At 35.3% G+C, this 26,742-nt stretch overlaps 2 protein-coding genes across 5 annotated transcripts; one reads left to right on the top strand and one right to left on the bottom strand.

Annotated features, from left to right (window-relative positions):
• Window positions 1-117: 117 nt before the first annotated feature.
• Window positions 118-17,491, top strand: LOC115444017 (DNA mismatch repair protein Msh2). Its single transcript, XM_037440368.1, has 14 exons — window positions 118-336; window positions 1,428-1,619; window positions 2,351-2,503; window positions 3,447-3,682; window positions 4,954-5,109; window positions 7,853-8,060; window positions 8,407-8,566; window positions 10,054-10,228; window positions 11,932-12,116; window positions 12,451-12,669; window positions 13,176-13,408; window positions 14,210-14,301; window positions 14,610-14,835; window positions 15,356-17,491. Exons 1-14 carry the CDS (start codon window positions 256-258, stop codon window positions 15,584-15,586), a joined length of 2,547 nt encoding a protein of 848 aa, XP_037296265.1. The 5' UTR covers window positions 118-255; the 3' UTR covers window positions 15,587-17,491.
• LOC115443997 (death-associated inhibitor of apoptosis 1) lies at window positions 17,483-25,749 on the bottom strand. Of its 4 annotated transcripts, none has more exons than XM_030169601.2 (2): window positions 25,410-25,749; window positions 17,483-19,594 (listed from the first exon to the last, which is right to left on the bottom strand). In XM_030169601.2, the coding sequence occupies exons 1-2, from the start codon at window positions 25,477-25,479 to the stop codon at window positions 18,534-18,536; spliced, it is 1,131 nt and encodes a 376-aa protein (XP_030025461.2). In that variant the 5' UTR covers window positions 25,480-25,749; the 3' UTR covers window positions 17,483-18,533. The 4 variants fall into 4 exon arrangements, with proteins under 4 accessions (XP_030025461.2, XP_030025462.2, XP_030025464.2 ...); XM_030169602.2 differs by lacking the exon at window positions 25,410-25,749 and adding an exon at window positions 24,094-24,403; XM_030169604.2 differs by lacking the exon at window positions 25,410-25,749 and adding an exon at window positions 23,013-23,185.
• Between the last annotated feature and the right edge of the window lie 993 nt (window positions 25,750-26,742).

The raw sequence follows: 26,742 nt of genomic DNA, 5'->3' as shown, positions 1-26,742 counted from the left end.
GGTCCTCTCATAATATGGATTGATTTATATCCAATCTTATAGCCGTCGAAGGTTACGTGCAATATTTGCGTCTTGGCTGACCTAAAAGCTAAAAAAGGTGTGAGGTAATGTTAATGAATTAAATGATTCCTTCTTTCTCAGAAACCGGCGACAACAGTACGCATATTCGACCGCAACGATTACTACAGCGTCCATGGAAGTGACGCAACCACAGCTGCGCGTGAGGTGTTCTCCTCCGTGTCCAATATCAAGCGCATGGGCCTCGAACCCAATCGCCTCGACTATCTTGTACTGTCGAAGGGAAACTTTGAGATACTCGTCAAGAAATTGTTGTTGGTGAGTGGTATTGAATCATTTACTTTAATATAGGTATACCCACTTTACAGTTACGGAAGTTTCGTGTCGTTTCATAAATCGAAATTGCGATTTAATAATAAAATTGTCCTGAGATGACAAAGATAAAGGAAATGTTGTAAAATATAATTACGTTGAATACACATCTAAGAATACCAAAATCAAAATTGAGGATAATAAGCACATTTTTCTGCGAATGGACATAATTTCAACTGCGGTTAGGTATGCAGGGAAGGCCCCTTTTTTCATCGCGTTTTAGTTACTTTTTTTAAACAAGTTCATTATAAGACAAAGACATCACTCGCCTGATAATAAGCCGTATAACTACCCACAGACAGTAACGACACACTCCTGAACGTAGAATTTCAAAGCTTTATTTGGCATTGACCTGTACTTCTTCCAGAAACATTGCATGTTGTTTCTTAATTCCCAGCAATTATCAAACACATGAATTCCCTATAAATAACAAACTTTTTAAAATATTTAATAATGTTTCAAATCAGTATATAGTTTAGTTCAAAATGTACAAATAGCACGTTCATAGCCTCAAAGATGTGCAATATTATATCACTTGTGTGTTATAAATGATTTCAAGAAGAACATTGAACTCCGTGTCAACTCCAGCATTGAGATAAAGGAACGTATCCGTTATTTAAGGTCACGAATATTGACATTGGGACGGGTAAGCGCGCTATATCATAGAAATGCGCTGATTGAAGATATCTGATTTCTTGTATACAATTTACATGTTCGTGCTCGTGTGAGTAGCTTTTATTGATATCGGGTCTTGAATGTGTTTGACCTGACAAACACGTGACTGCATTCAAATGGTTAAATACATGTTGATTACTAATTTTATCACAAATAAGTGCTTTAACTGAAGCATAAAATTTGAGTAATTCCATTGTAATACGAAGATCGAACCATCACTTATCTGGAGTTTGTGTAGCGGTCCCCAGGTAGAAACATACACAATTAAAACGTCTCCCGTCCCTTTCGCGGCCAGAAGCGCCACTTTTACCGTCATACTGTTATTTATTATTTAATTATTAATTTGCAATAATTTATTCCAGGTACGCCGGTACCGAGTTGAAATATACGTAGCAGAAGGTTCAGTAAAGGGGAGCGACTGGGCTATCAAGTACAAAGGGTCGCCAGGATGTTTGTCCCAGCTGGAGGAGGTACTGGGAGATGGTTTGGGCGGTGCCGATGGGAATACTCCATGTCTGATGGCGGTTAACATCAAAATCGACCCAGTTACTAAAGTAAGTTATTTCAAATTGCTAAATATTTATTTGCTCCACATCGTGAAATAGTATCTTCAGTGCAACGTGGCTTTAATAGATGTAGGGCTATATCTATTTCGAGATTTGTGCTTGTATTCCGATGCAATTGTTGGTATAATTTTTAAATTACAAACTGTCAGTAAACGAGCCTAATTTTAGATCGATCAGAATAAATTTTGACATGTTTACTTATCTTACTTACTTATAAAAAAATCGTAAAGCTCTGCTTAGTTAAAACACAAGTTAACTCGATTAGCTGTAAGTCAAAACTCACCATCTTGCCTTTTAATAAGGCAAGATGGTGAGTTTTGGTGAGTAATCTTGACTAGGAACCGATGATGTTTTTGACAGCTGTCTAATGAATTCTTAACCATCTCAACGCTAAAAAAGTTTATAAGTAAGACTCTTACCCCCTTATTCATAGACGTTTTTTATCTAAGGACGGAGCATAGCTGTAATAATAAGTCTGTTTCTCAGTGCTGACATTGTTGTATCTCAATATTAGCCAATCACAACGGCCCTATGTCTACGCACTGCGAACGTTGCCATACCGTCTGCACTGAGAAACAGACTTGTTATCACAGTTTTGCTCCGTCCTTAGATAAAAAGCGTCTATGAATAAGGGGGTTAATCTTTAGATTAATTCTCGAGATCAATCCGAAGATAGCGATTAGGATTGTTTATTGATCTCTTCCTTACACTATTTACAGGGTCGGCTTCTAGGAGTGGCTTGTGTGACTGCAGGTGACTATGAAATGTCGGTCACGGAGTTCACTGACGACGATCTTCTCACAGAGTTAGAAACGATCACGGTACAGATGGCGCCTTCGGAATGCTTAGTGCCGGCCACTGATAATGATGATGTGAGTTTTGGAATTAATTAATTTATTTGAATTATACTCTTTATTGTACAAAGCAGAATAAATAATACAAATAAACAAGCGAGAGAAAAGGCACAAACAAGTAAGTATTAAACATTTTATAATAATATATAGTTCCGCTAGTCGCATTGGGTGTAACCTGTAATGGCTGTGTGTTGATGTAAATAAATAAATAAATAAATAAAAATTTTATAATTTTTTTAAAACGTTATTTGACTTTAATGTTCATAAATAATATTAAGGTTCGTAAAACAGTTTATTTTGTATCTAATAGACTTGGTTTAGTTGTTTTATCCTTAAGGTTATAGCTTAAGGTCCATTTTTCATACATTTTGTTTCACCTTTAATCTGGGTAACTAAACAAGTATTGGCAAGTAAAGAATTTAAATTCACGTCTAGTTAGTGATTAGTTCTCGCAGTTGAAAGAAAAACGTAAAAATAATTAATATGCATGGATATTTCGGCCTTTAAAATTTTTAATCACTAACTAGACGTGAATTTAAATTCTTTACTTGCCAATACTTGTTTAGTTACCCAGATTAAAGGTGAAACAAAATGTATGAAAAATGGACCTTAAGCTATAACCTTAAAATAAAATCTTCACGTTGCATTCACATATTATAGAAATGAACGCTTTTATTGTGTATTTTAGCGAATCCATTACTACGTGTCTTCGATGGTTAGTTTCTTTCGACTTTCATCTCACAACACCCAAATCCGAAGCAAAATATTACAAAAATATTAGAGTCAGTTGATAAAATTATAATCGTAAAAATAAATTACACTCAAATAAAATATAATTGCAATGTTTATTTTTAATTACCATTGGCATCGCTTCCAAACGTATATTGACGCTAAGTCTACTGATTACCGACACGTCGACCTTTTTGGTTAACAATCTAAAGTAAACATATTATTGTTACAGTACAAAGCTCTCAAAAAGGTTATGGAAAGGACCAACGTGACTGTTACTAAGTTGAAGAAAACCGATTTCTCGACAGAAGGTCTAATACAAGATTTGAACCGGTTGTTAAAGTTCAAAGACAGTCAGCAACGAGATGCGAATTCATTTCAAGAGACAACGAAAGAGGTTGCGATGACGTGTCTCGCTGCTGCTATAAAATACATCTCGTTGCTGTCAGATAGCACTAATTTTGCCAGGTATGTGATAAAAAATATTATAGGTATCTCATCGTAGTTACGAAATAGTAGCGTTGGAGAAAGGTGTGTGCATCTCTGCTTACCCCGCAACTCATTCGAGACAGTATTTTGCTCCTGGGAACCATTGTATAGCAGTTGACTTATTATTTACGATTGGACTTCGATTAGCTACAAATAAATATCATGTTTTGTATACGACCTTATTTCCTAAAAGATTATCATGAAATAAACGAAACAATAAAAAGATAACTGGAATTAAACATGACGTATGATGTTTTTTGTTTTCTTCTCTGGAATCATATTTGATTATTTTTAGTTATTCTTTTTTTTTTCAGTTTAATATAATCGCATGTATATGTATGTTGTATTATCAATATTTTATTGGAATTGTAATCTAACATAATATTAATTATAAATGAGAAAAATTGTGTAATTGTTTGCATGTTTGTTGGACATCAACAAGTGAACGCAGAAATAGCTGAATGGATTTGGGTATAATTTGGCACTAGTCTTAGATGTCCTAGATTAACATAAAGGCTACTTTTATCCAAGTAATTTGCTCCCATGGGAAATTAGGGATTATTAATCTGATTTTTTAAATCGATAGCACTGGTTTGGTATAGCTATTGGATCGCAACAGTATTTTAGGTAATTTTGCGGCGGGACAAGCTTAGCTTTTCAAGCGAGTAAAGCCGTGAGCAACACCTAGTGTTTCTATAGTTTTCACAAGAAACTTTACTGCTTAACATCCTGAATTGATTTTAAATGCCATCCATAACTTCTTAATCTCTTTAAAGAATTCTTACTTGATAATTCATTTCTTTTATTCCATCCGGTTGTTTTCTATTAGTAAGTAGACTGTAGAGTTTTGAAAGACATTTTTAATTCAAGATGATCTCGTTTTCATATCGGAAGCAATTCAATCCTGCGTGAGCAGTAATATTATCATTACCTAATGATTATAATATTCTCTAGCAATTATTATATGAATCAAATAAGGTATTGCTTATGGTTTCGCTCGTTCGAAGGAAATTTGCCAGTACTTACTAGTTACTTTTAAAAGGCCCCAGCTGTATTGTGTACTTATTTTTCTAGCATTAAACGTAGAACATATTAATCCATGACATTATTTATCTTTGTGCTACATTTAAATCAAATCCGCTCGATCCGAAAAGAGCAGATTCTGAATTCGACAGTTATTTTTTTTTGTATTATTAATTTTGTATTGCCAATTATAAATTGATTTTGAAAATTCTTTTGTGTTGATGAAGGTTTAAACTATCGTCGATCCAAGCGGAGTGCTTCCTGCATTTGGACGCGGCGGCGCTGTCGGCGCTGAACGTGCTGCCCGAGCTGGGAGACACTCACGCGCCGGCGCGGAGTCTGTTCGGCCTACTTGACAGATGTCGCACGCAACAGGGCAAAAGGTAAACGTATTTTTACTTTTAATTGATACGTTTCTTCTGAACTTGATCATTGGAGTTTGTACGGATTTCTAGCACCTTAGTGAAATGAAAACAGAAATGAAAACTAGTTTTATTGTATTTAGATGTTTGTAATATTACTTATATTATGTTTGTATTTATTACTATTTGCCATATTTACTTTTATATATGTTTATTTTTCAAATATCAAGCTACCTTAATGCACCTAAATTATTCATCTCTGCACCACTCTAAAGTTGACTGGGAGAGAATGCCTTTGGCATTAAGTCCGCCATATTATGTGTATAAAGTGCATAAATAAATAAAATGGCCGACACAGTGACATTATTCGCACATTCGTCAAGGGCAGAATGATGAAATTGAATACTTTAAAAATTAGAAAGAAAACAATTAACTAATGTCCTAAATAATAAAAAACTAAATCCTAGGGTTGCTGAAAGTCTGTCAATTATTGTGTAGAGAAATTAATGTGGTCAGGTCAATTCCGTGACAAAGTTTCCGTGGCGATGTTTTATTTATAGACATAATGTTTGATACTTTTCGCGATGTTTACCGCAAACACGTGTTGACTAAACTTCCGCTCGTCATTTGTTTACTGTATGATAAACTCCTTCGACGAATCAAAACTACGCTCAGTAGGTACTAATCGATTCCGATAATTTAGCTATTTCTGGGGATGGGTAATCAAAATTTCAGTAAACAGATCTTGGAATTAAAGATGCATTCATTATGTTATGCGATCGAGAAAAACTAATTTATGGATTTACCAAGAGAATTACTGTAGAGGCATGCATTAGTGACTGTATAATAGATACCAAAATTATTTCGGACATTTTTAGACTGTATTTTTATTGTTCCATTCAATTTTTACTATTTAGTTTTAGATTTTCGATTTATTGAGGATGATTTAAGTATAAAATAACTCCTACAGCCAGTGTGTTATCCGTTTGCTCTGACAATTTTGGCGACCATCCTACCCTACCATTGCCGCTATTTTCATCCATAAAAGGGGCTTTTTAATGATAATAATAATAATATCAGCCTTGTATTATATACTGTTTCACTGTTGGGCACTGGCCTCCTATACTACTGAGCGGGATTAGGCCTTAGTCCACCACGCTGGCCTGTTGTGGATTGGTAGACTTCACATGCCCTCAAAATTCCAATAGAGAACTTCTCAGTTATGCAGGTTTCCTCATAATGTTTTCCTTCACCGTTAAAGCAAGCGATAATTCACAAAGAATACACAAATAATTTTAGAAAAGTCAGCGGTATGTGCCCTTGTGTTTTGAACCTGCGGACATTTGTCTCGGCAGTCCATTCCACAACCAACTAGGCTAATGCTGCTTTTTCAATTAGTCCACCAATAAATAGAAATAAACGTTTCGAATAAGCAAACGTAAATTGTGTACGTAATGACCGCATGTTATTATCAATAATTATTATTTTCTGTTAAGTGCCTGATAACCAGAAATGTGCGAATATATACATACTTCAAGTTGTCTTGAATATAAATAGTATACTTAGTTCGAACTAAGTACCATTACTTACTTAATTCTTACTGTTCTGTGTTTATAGCATTTATGTTATTGTTTTTAAAAACAATCACGTTGTTTTCAATTTTTTTACCTTTATGGTTATTAGTAATTGGTGTTTGTCGATTCTGTTAAAGTTGTTTTTAATATAGAATTACTTAGTAAATGCATACTGTATTGTTATTTATCATAATTATTATATTGTCTCTGATAAGCCGATTGCGCTGTTTTTTATTTTCTATCTTTATTGTTATTGTTCATTGAATAAAAACAGAGAGAGAGAGAGAAAGACAAATTTACAACTCGCATCTTTGATCTCCTAATGACTAAATAGAGGCGTAACTGGCGCATCCACTTTTCGCCGTGCATATTCTATCCCATGATGTGATAGGCAAATCTATCGACATATCGAGCACAAATTCCAGACACCGAGCTTATACTGATTAGAAAACCCAATATCACTGCCCGACTCGGGGAACGAACCGCTAGACATCAGCACTGCAGTCATTTAGTTCAACTCCTCCACGGAGGTGTGCCCCACTACTTCTAAAGTTCGCGGGGTATGGGCACTGATCCAAGCCTCAGCCTGGACGATATCCATTGTAGTGTGCGTGTGCACGTATGTTGCTCACGCACACTAAACGATTAGGGAAAATATTAGGGCGCGTCTTCGATGAAATTATCTTTACCTGAAATGAAATGAAATGTTTTATTTTAATTGTAACATCTGTTATATTTTTCAATAATGATGTTTTACTAGATAGTATTTCAACTTGAAACTATACCTATAATTTAAAATACTCAAGAACCTAAGGCATTAAGCATCAATTTCCCCCTCTCAAAAAGCGGCGATAGCCTCGTTGGTTGTGGAGCGGACTGCCGAGATGAATGTCCGCAGGTTCAAATCCCAAAGGCACGCACTTCTGACTTTTCTAAAAAATTATGTGTGTATTCTTTGTGAATTATCGCTTGCTTTAACGGCGAAGGAAAACATCGTGAGGAAACCTACATACCTGAGAAGTTCTCTATAGGAATTTCGAGGGTGTGTGAAGTCTACCAATCCGCACTAGGCCAGCGTGGTGGACTAAGGCCTAATCCCTCTCAGTGGTAGAGGAGGCCCGTGCCCAGCAACAGTGGGACAGTATATTATACAGGGCTGATATTATATTTATATTATTTCCCCCTTTCAGACTTTTAGCGCAGTGGCTTCGGCAGCCGCTTCGCGACATAAACCTTATTAACGAACGTCTTGACGTGGTTGAATTGTTGATGAACAATTCGCAATTGCGATTACAATTACATGAGGACCATTTACGACGCATTCCGGATTTGCAAGCGTTGGCTCGACGACTCACAAGGAAGAAGGCTAACTTGCACGACTGCTATAGGATTTACCAGGTGAGTCTTGTCGCTTATAGTAATGAAATGGTAGATGGACAGCAGTCAAATTTAGGTGGCATCTTATTTTAACACTAAATATATATAAATGAATACCTATTTCTTTTGGTTACGCCATAACTTGAGAACGATGTAACCGATTTCATTCTTTGATTAAAGTTTTCTAATACTTTGTAATGAGTACTTTGTATGATACTGGTAATATGCATAAATGTGATCTACAAATCGCTCAAAGATAATTAAATTTTATATAAAGAAAGAGAAGCTGTCAGGAATTGGGTTTCATGGACCCTCCGCCATTGATTTTTACCATGTATTATTTTAAAATTATATCATCTATTCACAGGCAATCAACAGGCTACCGTCATTACTGCAATGTCTTTCCGAAGCCAACAATGCAACTGTACACTCATCGCTCACCGAACCTATCTCCGAACTGAACGACGATCTGAACAAATACCAACAGATGATAGAAGCTACCATGGACATGGATGCTGTCGATAGAGGTTAAGTATAGTCAAACATTACTGCTTATAGTTTTTAATTATACCTTAGGGTAGATATATTTACGTATTCCAAAAAAATATATATACTATCCCTCTCTTTCTCCTTTACGTCTGGATATTGCCTTGAGCACAGATTACAAACCAATGGCACGCGTCAAAATAATATATGCATGCGAATAATATTCCAAACAAAAAAACATAGTTGGGTAATAAAAATGTCGCAAAAAAGGGGGTACTCGGACATATAAAACCGATCTTGTATGGTACGTTACATGGCCATATATTTTTTTTGTTATAAATAATGGCACGTAAACCAGTAAAGGTTCGTCATCCCTGTCCTAGAGGTATACCTCTATCGAACGCCATTTGTTCTAATATTGATTTTATTTATCAAAATTTTCTTTAAATTGTTAAAGTCTTGTGCAAAAAGGGTAAATAAATAAAAAAATACCCACGTATTGAAAAGATAGGAATGCAATAATAATTAACTGGATCTTTCGTATGCCAAAGTGTGGGTAGGTTCCACCGTTTTGTGTATTTCTGGCATCAATCATTTCAATTGTTTAATGACTGAAATATACATAACATTGTGATGTGGGTGATGACTTGCGTAAAACAGTGCCGTAGTAATAATTCGATTTAGTATCGGATGAGCAACGCACGTATGTCCGTTTTGTTTAAAATTAATTTTTATCTTTTCTATATTAAGCAATTATTTTATATGGCTGGTCATGGTTGGGAAAGGTCAGTGATACCCCATTCTTATAAAATTAATATTAATATTGATAACCGCTTCTATATGACTTGCTCTTATGCTAAAAATAAGTGGATCATACGTAGCATATTTATATATGTTGCGGGAGGAAATAGCAAATATTTTTAATCTTATTAATACTTAGTCTTCTAGGAAGTTATTTTTTTATGAAAATAATTAAAAAAATTAAGTATTGTAATATTGAACCAGGAAATAATTATGTCCTTATAAATTATAAAACATACATCGCTGATAAATAATTCCACTTATTTATTGTGACTCATATTTCCTTAAACTCGTGAACTATAGTAGAATGCACTCATATTGTCAACGATGCACTCATCGAATTCTAATAGCAGTCTATCGCGTATGATCAAAGTAATATGTCAGATATCAACTTGATATGATTCAGAGTATATGTAAAATGTCAGATATCAACACATATGCTTGTCGTGTAACAATTGTGGTATTATAATCAGCTTTTTCGCCTGTTTGCCGTTAGTGTACCGGGAAGTCCTGGGTTCGATCCGCGGGTACCAACTACCAATATATATTTTTTTATTTGAGAAACAAGTGATTTATGTTGATAGACTCATCATTACATGTCTTATAAGAAAATTACTATTAATGCACGCGTTACACCTCTCTCTCTACTCACTAGAGTATAGGCAATATGATTTATTTCAATGTTACAAATGATGTTAATATATAATATATTTAAAACAATTTGCAGGCGACTTCCTTGTCAAGCCAACTTTTGACGAGCAACTACAAGCTCTAAGTGAACAGTTGGAAGAGTTTCAATCGTCTGCTGAAAAGGAATTGAACAAGGCAGCCAGAGATCTTGGTATGGAAGCAGGAAAAACTATCAAACTAGAGAGTAACCCTCAAAACGGGTTTTATTTTAGGTAAGAAATAACACAAATGATAGACTCTTTTATCTGTAAATTCCTACTGGTAATTAGACCAGATCGGCTGATTTGCTAATTGATTGACTACTTCCTAGCCGAATTTCGATCACGGCGGCCAATCTCAATGTAGATCAGCCAAGTATTCGGAGATATTACAGTGAACAAATGTGAGCGCAATACACAGCACTCTGTGTCCCTTCATTCTCATAGTTCGGTAAGACGGCGATTCGAAACCGGAGAGAAATCAAGCGCAGGACTAACGGCTTTACGTGATTTTCTAACTCCAAGCTGCGACTGACTATTTTTAAGATGGAAAAATCCAGTCAGTTATTTTGACCCGACCCTGGATTCGAACCCAGGACCTCAGTGCGGTAATCGTTCTCCTACCGTGTATAATTACCACTACGCCACCGAGGCAGGCGATTGGCTACTAATCACACCTAACGTCAACACAAATATTTAATGCTAGTTAATTCGTTTTAAAACGAACATTTAACCAACGTGAGAATTAAACCCAGGATATCTCTGTCCGCAGCATGCACAAGGGGCAGCAAATATAGCAGATAATGTAAATTGTTTCCTCTGTAAGAAATATCGGGCTTCCTGCGTCGACGACCCCGAGTCAACCTTATATCTGTACCGAGAATACGATCGTAAACAATTGTCACGGACACGGAACATGCGTATATTCATGTACATAATAATGTTATGTTCTTTATTGGGTCAAAGTGTTCACCAATAAACCCGCACAATTCTAGGATGCGCAGACATTAAAGAAATAAAGTAGGGATTAGAAAGTTGTTCACCTTTTTAGAAATTTCACCACTCGTTTGAAGACTTGAAAGCCTCATGACTGAAGTCCTTTAATTGTGCACTTTTCCAAGATAAAAAGTAGCTCATTTGTAAATCCAGGACACGGTCTCCCTGTGTGCCAAATCCGTTCAGCGGTTACGGCATTTTATATCTCTTAATCTAAATACCTTCACAAAGTCATTAAAAATTTTATTATGACGCTAGCTTTTGCCCGTGGCTTTGCGCGCGTGATAACTTTTTCCGGGAAGAGAATCCTGTTTTATATTTTCTCGGGATAGACAGCCTATAGCACTCAGGAATAATGTAGCTTCCTATTAGTAAAGGAATTTTCAAAATCGGTTCAGTAGATCCAAATATTAGCCCCTATAAACTTAAAATTTTTGCTTTTTATACTATTAGTATAGATTTAATATGATGTAGAAAGAAATAATCGTTACTTCAAACCGTTTTTCTATTTGGTTTTAGATTTAATACGTATGTAGCAATCTCGTTATTGATTACGTTATAATAAGTTATTAGTCTCGTATGCATTTTCGAGATAATATATGAAGTTAGTCCTCCATGAATGCTGTGCAGCTTCACAAGTCACTACAGCTCTGAAATTAATGGACCCAAAAATATTTCCATTTATTATTTTATACCATAATATTTATTATTTTTCCAACAGACATAACGTAATGGAAACAATATTCGATCGCTAAAATTATATTGAAATATAAAATTAAAACAGGGCACACGAAGACTGATAGAATACAATTGTTATGGTAACTTTTGAGACATCAAAATGCACGGATATGTGCTTACGATAGCGTTTATTATTTAGGGTGTACCAAAACGCTATAGACAAACTTTACAAAATATTATAAAAAGAAAATACTTTATTTCAGAGTAACTCTTAAAGAAGAACAAACATTGCGCGGCAACAAGAAATACACAATTATCGACGCTGTCAAAGGAGGCGTAAGATTCAAAACGAAAAGTCTGGAAGATATAACCGACGAGTACACTCAAACAAAAACCAATTACGAAAAAGAACAAGACAAAGTTGTTGCCGAAATCGTTGGAATAGCGGGTACAAACTTTTTTATTCACACCTTCTTTTAAAACAATTTATAAACTTGATATGTAATTAACTAACGATGAAGGAAAACATCATAAGAAAACCTGTATACCTGAGAAGTTTTCAATAGGAATTTTGAGGGTGTGTGAAGTTTACCAATCCGCACTAGGCCACCGTGGTGGACTAAGGCCTAATCCCTCTCAGTAGTGGAGGAGGTCCGTGCCCAGTAGTGGGACAGTATGTAATACAGGGCTGATATTATTATTATATGCAATTAACTTATTTTCAATGTGTGCCAATGATTACTCCATTTCAGTACCAATAAAAATACTTTTTTTATTTCCAGCTGGCTACTCCGAGTGTTTGTTTTGCCTATCGCACATTCTATCCCGTTTGGATGTCCTGGTGTCATTCGCCGTCGCGGCTGCGACCGCGCCGTACCCTTACTGCCGGCCCGTCATCACGGAAGACCTTGATGAACTAGTCCTTGAGGACCTTAGACACCCATGCCTGGAAGTACAGGAAGGCGTTTCTTATATACCAAACGATGTGGTTTTTAAACGAGGTAATTATAGATGTATATTGCATATATGTTAGATAATTTTATACATATAAACAAAGAAAAAACAAAAATTTCATCATACGAAACGTATCAGCTACCTTACGACAATATCCTGTGTAGATCATAAGTTTATTGGGAGAATAACTAATATCTAGTTTCCTGTAACCGTTGTCTATGCGCCCTGTAATGCCACTCTTGGCTATCTACACGTCAAGATTAATTTTTGGTATAAAGTTACAAATATAATATTAAGTTTAGACTAACAAGTTCTACTGCAATATATTATGGAAGAGCTTCTAGTTGCGTTAATACGTCTACACTAGTGGCAATATTGTAATAGTTTTTTACAAGGGTCTTCCTGCAAGTCCTATAGGCTTCAAAAGTTGTAAAAGCCGGTATGCCGCGTTTACACAGTAAAAATGTTAAAGTCGACTTGTGCAAGTTTTTTGCTAAGTCATTTACAAATAGGTTTAATAGCCCGCCGTACGACTATGTGAGTGTGTGTGCAGGGTCGTGCTTGCTGCACGTGGTGACGGGCGCGAACATGGGCGGCAAGTCGACGTGGATGCGCTCGTGCGGCGCGGCGGCGGTGCTGGCGCAGGCGGGCGCGGCGCTGCCGGCGCGCGCGGCGCGGCTGCCCGCGCTCCGCGCCCTGCGCGCGCGCATCGGCGCCGCCGACCTCGAGCAGCGCGGACACAGCACCTTCATGCGCGAGATGATCGACACTGCGGCTATACTCAGGGTCACTATACTTTCACATTTTCTTCTACACGTCCTCGCCAAAGTGACCGTACTGCACCTAATGAGTCGAGTGTGAGAATTAAATGAAGTAGAATGTCAACTGACTAGAGATAATTTTTCTTTATGTTCCGTTGTTGACAACACCAGGAGAATCGTGCAAATGGGTTAATGGATTTCTCCGGCTGAACAACATCAGGAGTCCATAGGAGAGGAAGGGAAGGAGGTATAATATCGTGGGACAGGAATTATGGGTAGGATGGAAGGGATAGGGAGGGTGGAAATGGAAGCTAGAGATAATTGTCTACCTTCACCGGTCGACACAATAATGTCCCCACCTATTGGACATACACGGACTAATCCCGGAACGCGACACACTGTGGGCCAATATAGCACATTTAATACTTTATTTAGGTACAGTGAGCCACAAAAGTCGTGAGTTCTGGTTAGACAGCCAAAAGATAATTATCAGATATCTACACCTTTTATCCTTAACTATCGCTAAACAAGGCTATCACGCCGCTCGTGACTATGTTCAGTTCTGACAAAAAACATGCATAACTTGATAAATTAAATACAGAGAAACTGAAAATATCTTCTATTTAATTTGTTTTGTTACAAAGTAATGCGGTTGCTATGATGTCACAGAGTAGAAGTAAAAAAAGTTAAAACGGCAAAGTGTGAGCGAGCCTTTAAAGGCGCTAAATTCAAAATTACATTCAACATAACTTTTATTGTCGCCTGTCATATAAACTACAAAACAATAGTCTACTAAATTGTAATAAATATTTGAAATTCATTCCAGACTGCCACCCCAGATTCGCTCGTGCTTGTCGACGAACTGGGCAGAGGCACTTCCACATATGAAGGCTGCGGCATAGCTTGGGCGATAGCTGAGTGAGTAAAACTAAATATATTTTTTTATAGATCAAATAAATTTTAAATAAAAATATAGAATAATCAATACATACTTAAAGTTTTATTAAGTAAACAATTTGATATGTTTATTTTTAACAAAATGTTGTATTATATTAAATAACTGCGAGGGGGGACACTTTTTGTCTTCAAATAGCAAGAACTAGAACATTACAATTGACACACTGAAGTCGATGAGAGATCGCATACACCTGGTGCTACCGATAGCCTGATATCACAAGCTTTTTTTCCCGTTAAGTCATATAGGTTAACAATTATAAATTGAACAGGGAACTGGCGACAGTATGCAAATGTTTCTGTCTATTCGCGACGCACTACCACGAGTTGACGCGGCTGGCGAGCCTGCACCCCGGCGTCATTGTCAACTCGCACGCGGAAGCCTCCGTCGTGGATCAACAACTGGTGCTTCTTCACAAGATCGTTCCCGGTCCTGCCACGGCCTCCCTCGGTCTGCACGTCGCCAAACTGGCTGATTTACCAGATTCTATCATCGAGGTATAATTTTAGTTAATTATGTATTAAGTACATCCTATTTTTTTTTCTTTTTTTATACAGGCACTGCAAAGTCACCTCACTGCATATGATGGTAAGTGGAGTGGGGCCCCATAGAATATCGACTGACAAGTGATGATTATCCCTCGGCAGTCGACACAATTATGCCGGCCTGTTAAAACCGGATATATACAGACTGACCCCGAAACGCGACACACTTACGTGGGCCACTATGGCGGGTTATAACACCTTGTGCACGGTGGTCGCTATCACGGCGGATGTAAAATATATCCTGCCACCAGTAGCATTTAAATATAAATGATATTATTGTGTCGTATTAGCTTCCTCGAACTTCTGTCTCCTAATGATGGTTAGGATGGTTAGGTTGGATTATCATTCAACTCTGCAACTCATTTGTAATACATACAATAAGTTGGGAGGGCGGAAATTCGACGGCGAAATCATCTCATAATTTCCCGAAGAACTGAATATAAATTTTAATGAACAAATGTATTTTTTCCAGTATGCAGAAGCAAAACAAGCACAATTGGAAACTAATTTATTTGAAATTGAATCCGCTGTGAAGACTCAAGAAACATCCGAAGGTCAAAAATTAATATTGGAATTTTTGAAAAAATGTAAAGAAGTTCAAGAATCCATCACTTCAGATAAAGATATGATGCTAGAAATTGCTAAATTAAAAGATACATTACTGAAACATAACAATAAGTACGTAGAATCTCTAATAGCATAATGGTTCTTTCAATAAATATAATTTTGTGATAACTATCTATAATGTGTATGAAATCCAAGAAATGTTATTTAAAACAATTTTTACTGGCAGCCTATGGATCCGTAAATTTTGTGATTATATTAATACTGTCATATCTCTCTCTTTACTCAACATTAAATTTCACACAAATTTTTAGAATAAGATAATACCTACACTCTAATTCCACCATCCCAGCATTACTAAAGTTACAACATATATAGTCGTCGCCATTCCATTCTAATTTGCGGTTGACGAGGCGTATCGTTCAACACCTATAAATGTTACAAGCGATATAAACTATGACAGCATAGTAAAACTCCTTGCGAATATTTTACTTCCAGTGAAGATCCCTAGTACACTTCTCATCGTTTATTACTATCAAGCTGATTTTTCGTGAGTTGCTTCCTTTTGACTAGACGCCCAAGATTTTCCTTGCAGTACTGTTGGTAAATGGTAGCTTAATGTGGGTAGTAAACTATGCAAATGATAGCTAACCAATAAAAAAAAATCAGCTGCTTAGTAATTATTTTTCATGACCTTGTTTATGATACATGTTGGAGAGAGTCGACTCCCTACCCAACCCATATATTTTGTAAGACAAATATTTTTTCACGTTATTTAGATAATTATCTCGATAATTAACAAAGAAAAAATCGGTTGGTAATAATTTTTTAAATGTCGTCAAATCAACATATTTTATCCATGCTACCCCATTAAGCTACCATTTACCAACATTACTGTAAGGAAAAACTTGTGCGTCTAGTCCAAAGGAAGCTAATCATGAAAAATCAGCTTGATAGTAATAAACGATGAGAAGTGTACCAGGGATCCTGTACTATTCATCAAAAACGTTGGCGGGCGGATCTACTCAACTTCTATGCATTGTCAAAACATGAGAATGGATGGGACTCGGCCCAATAAATATTTCTTATATAAAACAAATATAAAGAATAAGTACAAAATAAGAAAAAGTTATAAAAATTGTTTTATAGTAGGGTTCCTACTTCTAAAGGACTATTCGACGTGACAATGAACCACTTGAAATAAAGATTATTTGACATCATCACACATGACCTTAATCTAATTGGTCCATTATTTGCCAATGTTCCGTTTTTTAAATCGATGTCCTATAGTTTGTATAGGCATTTTTATTTAAAATTAAGTTTTTTGGAACAAGGATTCTACCTATGGTAGGAATAAATTAAATGTTATTAAAACAGAGAATATCTACATACTTATGAATATATTGTCTTCAGTTTTTTTTTTTTTCAAAACTCAATCTCAGATAAAAATTAGGTGCATATTTTGCTAAGATTTTATTTTATCATTACCTGAATACAGTATAACTCTGTGGTATACTCAAATAGTTCCATATAGAATTTTCAATATACAAAAATATTGCAAAGAAAGAGTTATTCACGGAGCCTCACTATATGGAGAAGGGGCGGTGTTAATTATTATATAGCAGTAATGTACCTACTACCTTAGAAGGGTCTCAAGCTAGCAACATATGCTCTCATTTCTACCTTAATTATTTAATGCTGAAATCCCAGGTTTGCTAGATTAAGATCTGGGTTCTGTGGTATCTAGACATTAGTTATGGAACTCAAGAGTGAAATCTCATGTTTCTAAAAACCCAACAATCCAGTTATGCATGATTCTTTAGTGTTAAGAATTTTATTATGCACTGATTTTTCAATCACAGTTGCATAAATAAAATAGTTGTTTTATTGTACTTGGTAAATTCATGGTTGTGTCACTTTTGCATTTAGTCAGGATAAGCTAACTTAATTTAAAAAATTGTCAGATTGAAAAATCAACCCTTAATGGAAGATTAATGTTTTGTGATGATGTGTGAGGGCTGACAATAAAAGTACATTTTTATAATTTAACATTTTTTAATTGTAACATTCAACAGACTGAAATAATCAATATCTTGGGGAAATTAATTCTGAATTAAATAAATTCTCTTATGTATTATTTACATTTTTGTACAGCTATATTATAAGGCTAAAATTATACAATTATTCAGTGTTTTTGCTAATAGGTATGTTTTGACAAGATATTTACTCAAGTTAACTTTTTATAGCTAACTACATTGAATATATTATGTCAACTGACTGTCCTGTAGCAAATAATCTGACTACCATTCCATTACGGCAAAAAATATTAGAAATGGTAGCTTCACAATGAAAGTTAAAATAACTGAAAGTTTACATTTGGGCATTACAACAATTACACCAAGTTTACATTGATTCATGAATTGAGATGCATGAATCAATTTATTGTCATAATCAAGTGGCAGCTTGTGTGCCTAAGAGCAAACAAAGACAAAATACCTTTCAGTTTCAATACATATCATTAGTTAAAGACAATGTAATCATTAAAATGTTTATGCCCAAATATATACTATCACAGCAAAGCATTTTATGTGTATTTGACATTTTGAACTGAACTTCGGAAATATAAAACAGTGGATTTAAAACTTGTTCACATTTCTATTCTACTGTGGACTACCACCAGAAGTATTTACAATAATATGTCCACTTTCCGTCTTCGTTGGTGGGAGAAAACTTTTAGTAACACATATTTTACATTAAATAATAAACAGTCTCTTAAATTAATGATGATTTATGGACAAGGTAAAATTAAATAAAAGTACTATTTTTTTTAATTACAGAATTTTAAATTACTAGTATGTCTTCAATTTTTAAACGATAAATAATTTTAGTACAGCTTCGGTCTACATACAAACTGCATTTCGTCAAACTCGCGGGTCACACGAAATTTTGAATCGACCCACCGCTATCGATGTAGTAATTTAAAATAAAAATCACAGGATAAACGGTTTACTAGGAAGCGTGGTTTCAGCACACCTCGGGGCCGCCAGGCGAATTGACTAGTATACTAATCCATATAAGGGTTCCTTTCACGAAAAATAGAGTCGCAGTGCAGTTGTGAAAGCCCTCCGGCACATTGGGCATTTATCAGTAGATAAGGCACACTTTGCACAAGCGACCACATGACCGCACGGCACAAAGCATATGTTTCGTTCTTCGGAATAACATATTTTGCATATCTTAGCCTCTTCGACAGGTTTTTCTTCTGATGCAACTGAGACATTTGGTTGGGACGGTAGAGGTGCAGGCGCAGGCTTTTCGTCGGTGGCACGTATAACACACGCTTCCGATAATACCCTCTGGACATAATCACGGCCTTTAACAAGTTGCACATACGCACAACGATCGAACCAACGGGCATGCTGTTCCCATGGAACATCGTCGTTTTCCCAATCTTTGAGACCTCCATCGCAATAGAAACATTTCGTTTTATCCCCTTGGCCGGTGTAAAAAAAACCTGCTTCCGCGAGTTCCTCTGGTTTTTGGCGCATGCAACGCGGCCAATCCTTGAAACTGGCGAGACGCGATAACTCTGTTGCGTAGCGAGGATGCACAGGTCCGGGCATACGCACAGGCTCCCGCGTCGCTGCTCGCGCACCACACTCGTCGCGACCTTCCGAACTACCTTCTCCGCTGCCATTAGTACCGTTCGAAAGATTACGTAAAAACGGACATTGGGGTGCCCATCGTTTGTGATCTTTCGCAGGGTCGTCTCCTTCCGCCCATCGCATAATTTCTACTTTACAGAATGCACAGCGAACTTCATCACCGCGCCCAAGGTAGTAGAAACCATTACGAGCTAACTCTTCAGGTGTCACGTACGTGCTAGGCCACTTATCGAAAGTTTTCAGTCGTTCTTCTTCGCGGCGCATATCACGCATGTCAGGAAGGAAACCAAAAGTATCATGATTATCGGTTTTATCAGTTGACGAGGAGGTCGGAGAGGATGATGGTGGAGGCGAGCCTATATGTGTGTCACAAGGTGGTAACTTCAAAGGGCTTGTTTTTCGACGAATTTTAGGATCCCGAGGAGTGGTCTTGAAAAGCGACGACGACACTAGAATATTCGGTACGGCGCCAGCTGATGCCACTGTAAGCAAATAAAAAAAATATTAGATAATTAACCACACACAACAATTAACCACGACAAAACACTTTCGTTCCGTTCAATGAATCCACCCTGAATTAATAAATAGAATCTAGTTCGAGAATTACGTCCATAAAAACCAAGTCATTTCATTGTACCAATAAGTTCTACAATGCAATTGCCCGATTAGACTGGTAAATTACAGCAGTAACCAAAAAAAAAATTACAATGATCTATTAAACTCTATTTTTCAACACATTATTAATAAGTGCCAACACAAATATAGGAATAAATAATACTTTTCGATAGTGCCCCTATACCACAAAGTTTACAAGTAAGTTCAAAAACATTTTCACATAACAACAAGTTCGCGGCCGTCGCCTTCGACCTGGCTGGCTGCGTCTTCAACATTCCAATGGCCCAGTCGCCCCGCACCTCACGCTTCCTGCCTTGTTCTCAATGCGCATGTTTCCCAAAGCGTAGAATCAATTTTTTTATTATAGTACTTACTCAAGGATAAACAACCTACAGGCCGCGAAGCATTTACGACTTTATAACTATATTCACAAAGGTTTTTTACTTATATAGTGAAATATTACCTATAACGAAACGATAATGGTTGATAAAGTGTTTCCCCTACAATTCGCGTAAATACGATTACTAGGTGACGTATAAACTATTTACACAACCTTACCCAATATGTTCGAGAACATTAATATGCACTTGCAACTTTTTATTGTAATGATTATTGTTAACCTTCTAGTAATTCCACCCATAAAGCTGTTTAGCACATAAATACATTTATATACAAAAAAGTAAAATATATCTAAACAAAGCAGATCCGTGGCATAAACAATGACAAATTGCAAATGTTTTAGTAAAAACATTTACATAATAAATACGTAAGTAAAAATAATATTAGGACAGCACAAAATATAACAACCGCATACATAAAAAATATAAGTTCATTCAATATAAAATGGCCGCAAATAGTGAACTCGGATCGATATTTACCATTACTTGTGTTTTGATTAACTAAAAGTGGCATTTTATAGAATATGAATTGGAAATATTTCACGTAACACTCTGCACACACATCTCTCACTGTAACCAAAATGTGATAAGATATTTATTTCCGAAATAGATAATTGCGTTAAACTAACATCAACCATCGTTGGCCACTCTTGTACTAGCTTGTGACGATATAGTACTGTAACCCCAGTGCGCATGTCTGCGTAATTTGGAGGGTTCAGACTCGCAGTTATGGGGTGCGTACAGCTGTGCGACTTAACCTTATTGTTATAATATTGTAATAATAATACAAAATAAAGACCCGGATTATAATTAACACTCAAGAAATCCTTAACTATGTCAGTATCTACTATTTGCGTCATATGAATAAGATTCAGCTATCTAAGCTGTTACATATATGTGTGTTATGCGATAAATGAGCGAGAAGCACAGAGGGACAACGCGGGAAAGATGTAATTCTCAATCAGGCAACAGTCTCGAGCGACGTTGCCAGGCCGTTCACAGCGGACCGGGTTTCATTCATATTTTAAACGCGACGTTGCCGTCTCCGGCGGAAACTGCGACCACACAACGTAAGAAAGGGCTTATGGAATGTGGCAGTAGTTTACTGCCGGGCGGGTCTAATATACCAAATAAAAAATAGACCAAAGTTGTTGCTTGGAATGCGGCCAGAGTATTAAATATGTACATGATTTCGTACTTATTAATTATGTTATTTAGGCTGGTTATCCGGTAGGACTATAACCTTATTAGTTGCAATATGTTTTCTGGTCAAATACAGTTGTTCTTTACAATCACATTTTATTATAAAAATCGGTGTTACCCATATTTGCATAATAATGGGCACATCAAGGCATTTCTTCATGATTTAAATGAAATCCCTACAATGCAGAAATACAGCAACAAAATAAAATTAATAAATTTAGCATGTAAGTACATGTATTAAGTATCTAAAGGACGAACGAGGCGCCCGGAGAGCAAACAGCGTGGGGAAGGGGACGGGGCCATGTTCCCATGCCTATGGGTGGTCGGCGCTCGGCTTTCGAATTCCAATGCCTCGCCCGCGGTGCCTACGCGCTAGACTCAAATCTACTTGGCTAAGCTATCCCAGTCCACAGATAAAACACAGCCCACAATATGTTATTCTTGTTGGATCTATTTTTAAAATCCTACATGCCCCACAGAAGCTCGTGTCATTGATAAAGAAGTCTAAACTTTGAATGAAAATGTTTATGCATTCATCATAAAAGTTAAAAAATAATAAACTCACACTAGCCCGGAAACTGGCGGCGGAAGGGAACTTCCGCCAGATGGGGCTTGATGATTGGTCCACATTCGATAATTTAATCTTTGAAAGGGTTACGAGTTTTTAATGGAATACCTACCTAATGTTATGGAGATAAATACATAGACAATGCATTTAATATTATGTATTTAAAAAATATGCTTGAATTATTTTTTATTTTTCTAGATTTTTTATAAAGCAATCTTGAATCAACTATTTTCAATGAGGTTCAAGGAATATAATAAATGAAAAAAAAAACAACACCAGAAACCACTACAATCCAAAAAATAATTACACTTTATAAATGGTTTTTATTTACAGGGCCATATTTATCATAATATTTTGTTAAAAGATAATCAATAAAATATTCAAGTGTAATATGGGCACACACCGTTTGCTATTACTCAGCCAGTTTTAATTTAATCAACACTTTTAGCGGAATACTAAAGCTAAAAACTTAAAATTAAAAAATAAATCAGACTTCAAATATTTAAATTGAACATGATTCTAGTATATTTTTTATATAAATTAGTGTAGCTGGCAATTAAATTTAGGCACCAATTGCAAGTATACTGTAAATTATGTATGTATAGAATTCAATTATTTTTGGGTTTGTAGTTGTTTTTATTTTTTGCTTAAAATTATTCTTTAATATTCTTTTTTTTGTTACTTAACAATACACAGATAAACAACAGTAGAAACTGCAGATTATTAGTTGCTAGTCATTGAAGAGTTCCATTATCTACCCCTTAAGATCTTCATTTGGTATATTTAAGAAAATTGCATACAAACATCCATAAAGCTCGAATGCAGAACCTCTTTTTTGAAGTCGGGTAAATAATGATTTCAAATAATATTATTGCCTATAGAACCCTAAAATGGCGGATAATGAAGTTTCACAGTATGTTCAATAGATGGCGCTACTGGTTATGTTTAATAGGCAAGTATGAAAAATAAATAAAGGTAGAAACAAATTATAGTGCCAAATGTTTTGATTGAGTTTACCTATTATATAACCACACAATATTTGTGAAAAATTATGTTGGTAAATAATGGACACAAAACAAATACAGTTACAAACTATAATTAAAAAAAGGTACACACTTTGACAAGTCACTGCCAAACTTGAAGTCACACTAAATCTTGCTATGGAAAACAAGAGGCCTCACTGGGTTTGCTTTCAAGGTTACTTTGCAATGACACTAGTGTTGCTATAAGGTAAAAACAAAACTGAATTTATCAAATGCTCTACAATAGCTTATATTGAATCAATTTATAAATCCACTCAAAGTTGCAGGCATGATAAGGTATCACAATCAAGATAAACATATCAGTATCTTGGAACAACATTTTTATAATGACTTTAAATAATAAACAATTCATAAAGCAATAAAAGACACTCAAGATATTATAATAAGATTTTTGAAGCAAACTATTTTATTTTATAGTAATATTATGTATTCATAATTAGACAGTAGAACATCTAATTGCTGTAGTTTATAATACCTACCTACTAATTATTTTTAATTAGAATACATATTACATCTCAGAATTATAGATGGCGTTGTATGCACTTACTGAATTTACCATTATACATATTTCATATACTTATAACAAAAGAATTTTACACTGTATTACCCAGTTATTGTTCATTTTCCTGAATTTAAATAATCTAAATAAACCATTTACGCATTGCTTATATAAAGATATATAAAGGCAAAAAGACAATACATACAAAATAAACACATGCACAATATATTATACTAAAATATAATTAAAGCTTAACTGTTAAAAAGGCAATAATTTTATACATTAAGGTGTTCTTAACAAATGCATTAATATCGATCATTTTCAAACAATTATTTGATGAATCATTTTAGGTTTAATTATATTTAGATTGTTTTTAATTCGAATTTTAGTGTCGTCATCCTAGAGGAGTGGACAAGTAACTACCATCGTCCATATCGATTTGTTAGATCTCAGCTGATTATGAATGTTACATAGTAGGTAGATACTTATAATCTAAATAGAAATTGGAAAAAAATCAACACTTAGGTACAATGAAATGAAAAAGTCCGTTTTAAAGCAATTACCTCCTACCCAATAATTTAAATAAATGACGTCGCGCATGTTCCAAATTCAGAAACATATGGCTGTGAGGTTATGTAAGAATTAGGTATTTTACCTTTCGCTACTTCCATATCTAAGTTCGGCTTTGTTATCCACTGACAGAAATTAGAACACATCCAAAGGCTTGTTTTTTAGTTTTTGTAACTCCTCCACTCTCACTTGTCAAACGATAACCAACAAACACAACTATCCCGCGAGCGGCGAGTGCGACACTGGCGCGGGGAGTCTGGCATTCACTAACTATTGAACGCGGGTCAGAAAGCAGGCTCGAGTGTCGAGTGTTGACTACAGACGAAGTGACGTTTACAATCGCGGATCGAGCGGCGCGGCGCGCGGTGCGGCACGACACAACAACGCAGCAAGCCAAGGGCCGAGTAGCAATTAGGGCTGCCAGATTATAAAAATAAACACATAATCTGCATTTATTTTTATATTTTGCTTTGCTTTTATGATTTATCCTATCACTAATTAAAAATAATATCATCACCTATATTAAGATATTTTACTACGTTCCATTATAAAATGAATTCTACACGTAATGGGAAATATTATAATAAAGAGAAGTTCTTTTATGAATGAGCAATATAACTAGATATAGGAAACAACTCATATTTTAAATATTGCAATCGTCAAGAATGAGCGCATATTAAGGTCATAATTTCGTCTCTTTCCGCCGCGCGTTTTAATTCCCCATGACATCGCAAATAAATTATTGCATCTCTTTTTCATTTTTTAACATTGAGCCCTTCTATAGACTTTGAAAGGTTATATCTAAGTGATTTTTGATTGGATTTTCATCATATTTCTGTTTAATGACGAAAAATTTTGATAAATATTTTTAACCGACTTTTCCAAAAAAAGGATGAGGTTCTCAATTCGACGTGTTTTTGTTTTCTTTTTCCTATAATGTTTGTTACCTCAGAACTCGGTTATTAGCCGATCTGAAAAATTCTATTTTATTTGAAAGAATATACTTTCAGATTGGTCCCATAGAGTTTTTTCAAATTGGTTCAGTAGTTGGGTTATTAAATATGTCATTCAAGTAAACTAAATTTAAAAATTTTGCTTTCCTGCGACTTGACCTTTCAGTTATGTTCTTAAAAATATACGTAAAATAAAAAATATGTAAGTTTTGAATACAATAAGTACTTATTGATAAAAAATAATTTCAACTTTACGTGCCCTATCGCCAGTACTACTACTTACATGAAAAGAATTTATAGGAGTCGCAATATCATACTTCCAGTCAGAAATACATTTATACATACACCATATTCGCACTAAACTTACCTAAGTATATAAGTACCTACAAAATTATAGTGATTTCAGGTATTTAATGAATACTCAGTACAATAAATTTTAAATATTCACCCATTTGTATAGTTTCTGAAGTACCAGCTTCATTATCAGGATTCTCTTTCGCTTTGGAGTTTTCATCCATCGTCAGTCGTCACTCGTCACTGTATGTGGCACTTATTAAATTAAATTTATTGTCGCCATAGTGTATTTATTTATTTATATAAATTTTAAAAACTGCGCTATTAATTTTTATGAAAATCTTAAAATAATATTTTTTTGTGTTCACAATTTTGATAGACACTAAACTGTCAAACACTCGCCTGCGACGGATTTTATACCAACGAGTTCGTGTACAAAAGAAGTTTACTTCATGCGCTCACTACAGCTGTTAATGCAACAAGGTGACACACTAAATGGGCATGATTAAAAATCACTAGATACTACGTAGTAGGTACCCACCTAGCTACGTATTATTGTGAGCCAATGAGAAGTAATACTATGTGGGTAGGTACCTACGTGCAATAGATGTATCATTTTACTCACAAATATGATTGGTAAATTAACCTCTAGTTGCAAATCAATATCACAGTCTATAGTAAATGAGTAAGTACACAAATAATTAATAATTCCCTCTAACGAAAACTAAGTAGAATAATAGAATTCTAATTTTATTAATATGTAAATTTTAAATTGGTAGCTGGTAGGTATGCGTTAATGTTTAATTAATTACTTACTCATGTGCCTTAAAAATATATTTTATTTTATGAGAGCAAGACAAACTAATATTTTTCTACCTAGTAAACAAATGACATGACGTGTATATCCAAGTGCGCATGTGCGTATTATTCGATTGAAATGAGAATGTATTTGCGGCGGGAAAATTTATTAACAAACGAATAGACATGCACAAAACCAAGTTTATATAGTATGGCAATACCTATATAATATAATACAATTTCGAGGTCGTCTCAGTTTCATCTGTGATTATTTGGCGGAAAGATTTTATTAGTTTTTGCTCGCGACGTGGTCCACGTTTAGGTCCCTCTCCCGAGCAAACAGCCTTGGGCATTTGTTCCATACATTCACAGTGCACGAACTACATCGGGATATGCAAAGATTTACGAATAATTTCATAGAAAAATCTGTTTTAGATGATGTGGGGAATCAATAATTTTAGTGACACTAAGTATTATTAAATAATATTCACATTATACAAAAATTAAACAACCGTAGTAAAGATAAGATATTAAGTATAGAAATATGGAGTTTAATTTTCTATAATATGTATTATAAATTTCAAATAGATAGCTTCTAAAATACTCTTAGCGCGCCGTTTTGCTGGGGGTAGCGCCTTAAGTCAGTTCCTGACCGTAATAAGTAGGGCCAAAACAGGTGAGGCTAATGT

This window comes from Manduca sexta, chromosome 19, assembly GCF_014839805.1.
Source record: "Manduca sexta isolate Smith_Timp_Sample1 chromosome 19, JHU_Msex_v1.0, whole genome shotgun sequence".
In the NCBI taxonomy this organism is placed as follows: Eukaryota; Metazoa; Arthropoda; class Insecta; order Lepidoptera; family Sphingidae; genus Manduca; species Manduca sexta.
The sequence above is the reverse complement of the archived record's forward strand: the minus strand, read 5'-3'. Positions and strand labels throughout refer to the sequence as shown.

Coding starts and splice junctions, on each gene's coding strand:
- LOC115443997 (XM_030169601.2), bottom strand. CDS start 25,479: ATGGATGAAAACTCCAAAGCGAAAGAGAATCCTGATAATGAAGCTGGT. Junction 19,595..25,409: donor TTCAGAAACTATACAAATGG/GTGAATATTTAA, acceptor ATTTGCTTACAG/TGGCATCAGCTGGCGCCGTA.
- LOC115444017 (XM_037440368.1), top strand. CDS start 256: ATGGGCCTCGAACCCAATCGCCTCGACTATCTTGTACTGTCGAAGGGA. Junction 12,670..13,175: donor CGATGTGGTTTTTAAACGAG/GTAATTATAGAT, acceptor GTGTGTGTGCAG/GGTCGTGCTTGCTGCACGTG. Junction 14,302..14,609: donor ATAGCTTGGGCGATAGCTGA/GTGAGTAAAACT, acceptor TAAATTGAACAG/GGAACTGGCGACAGTATGCA.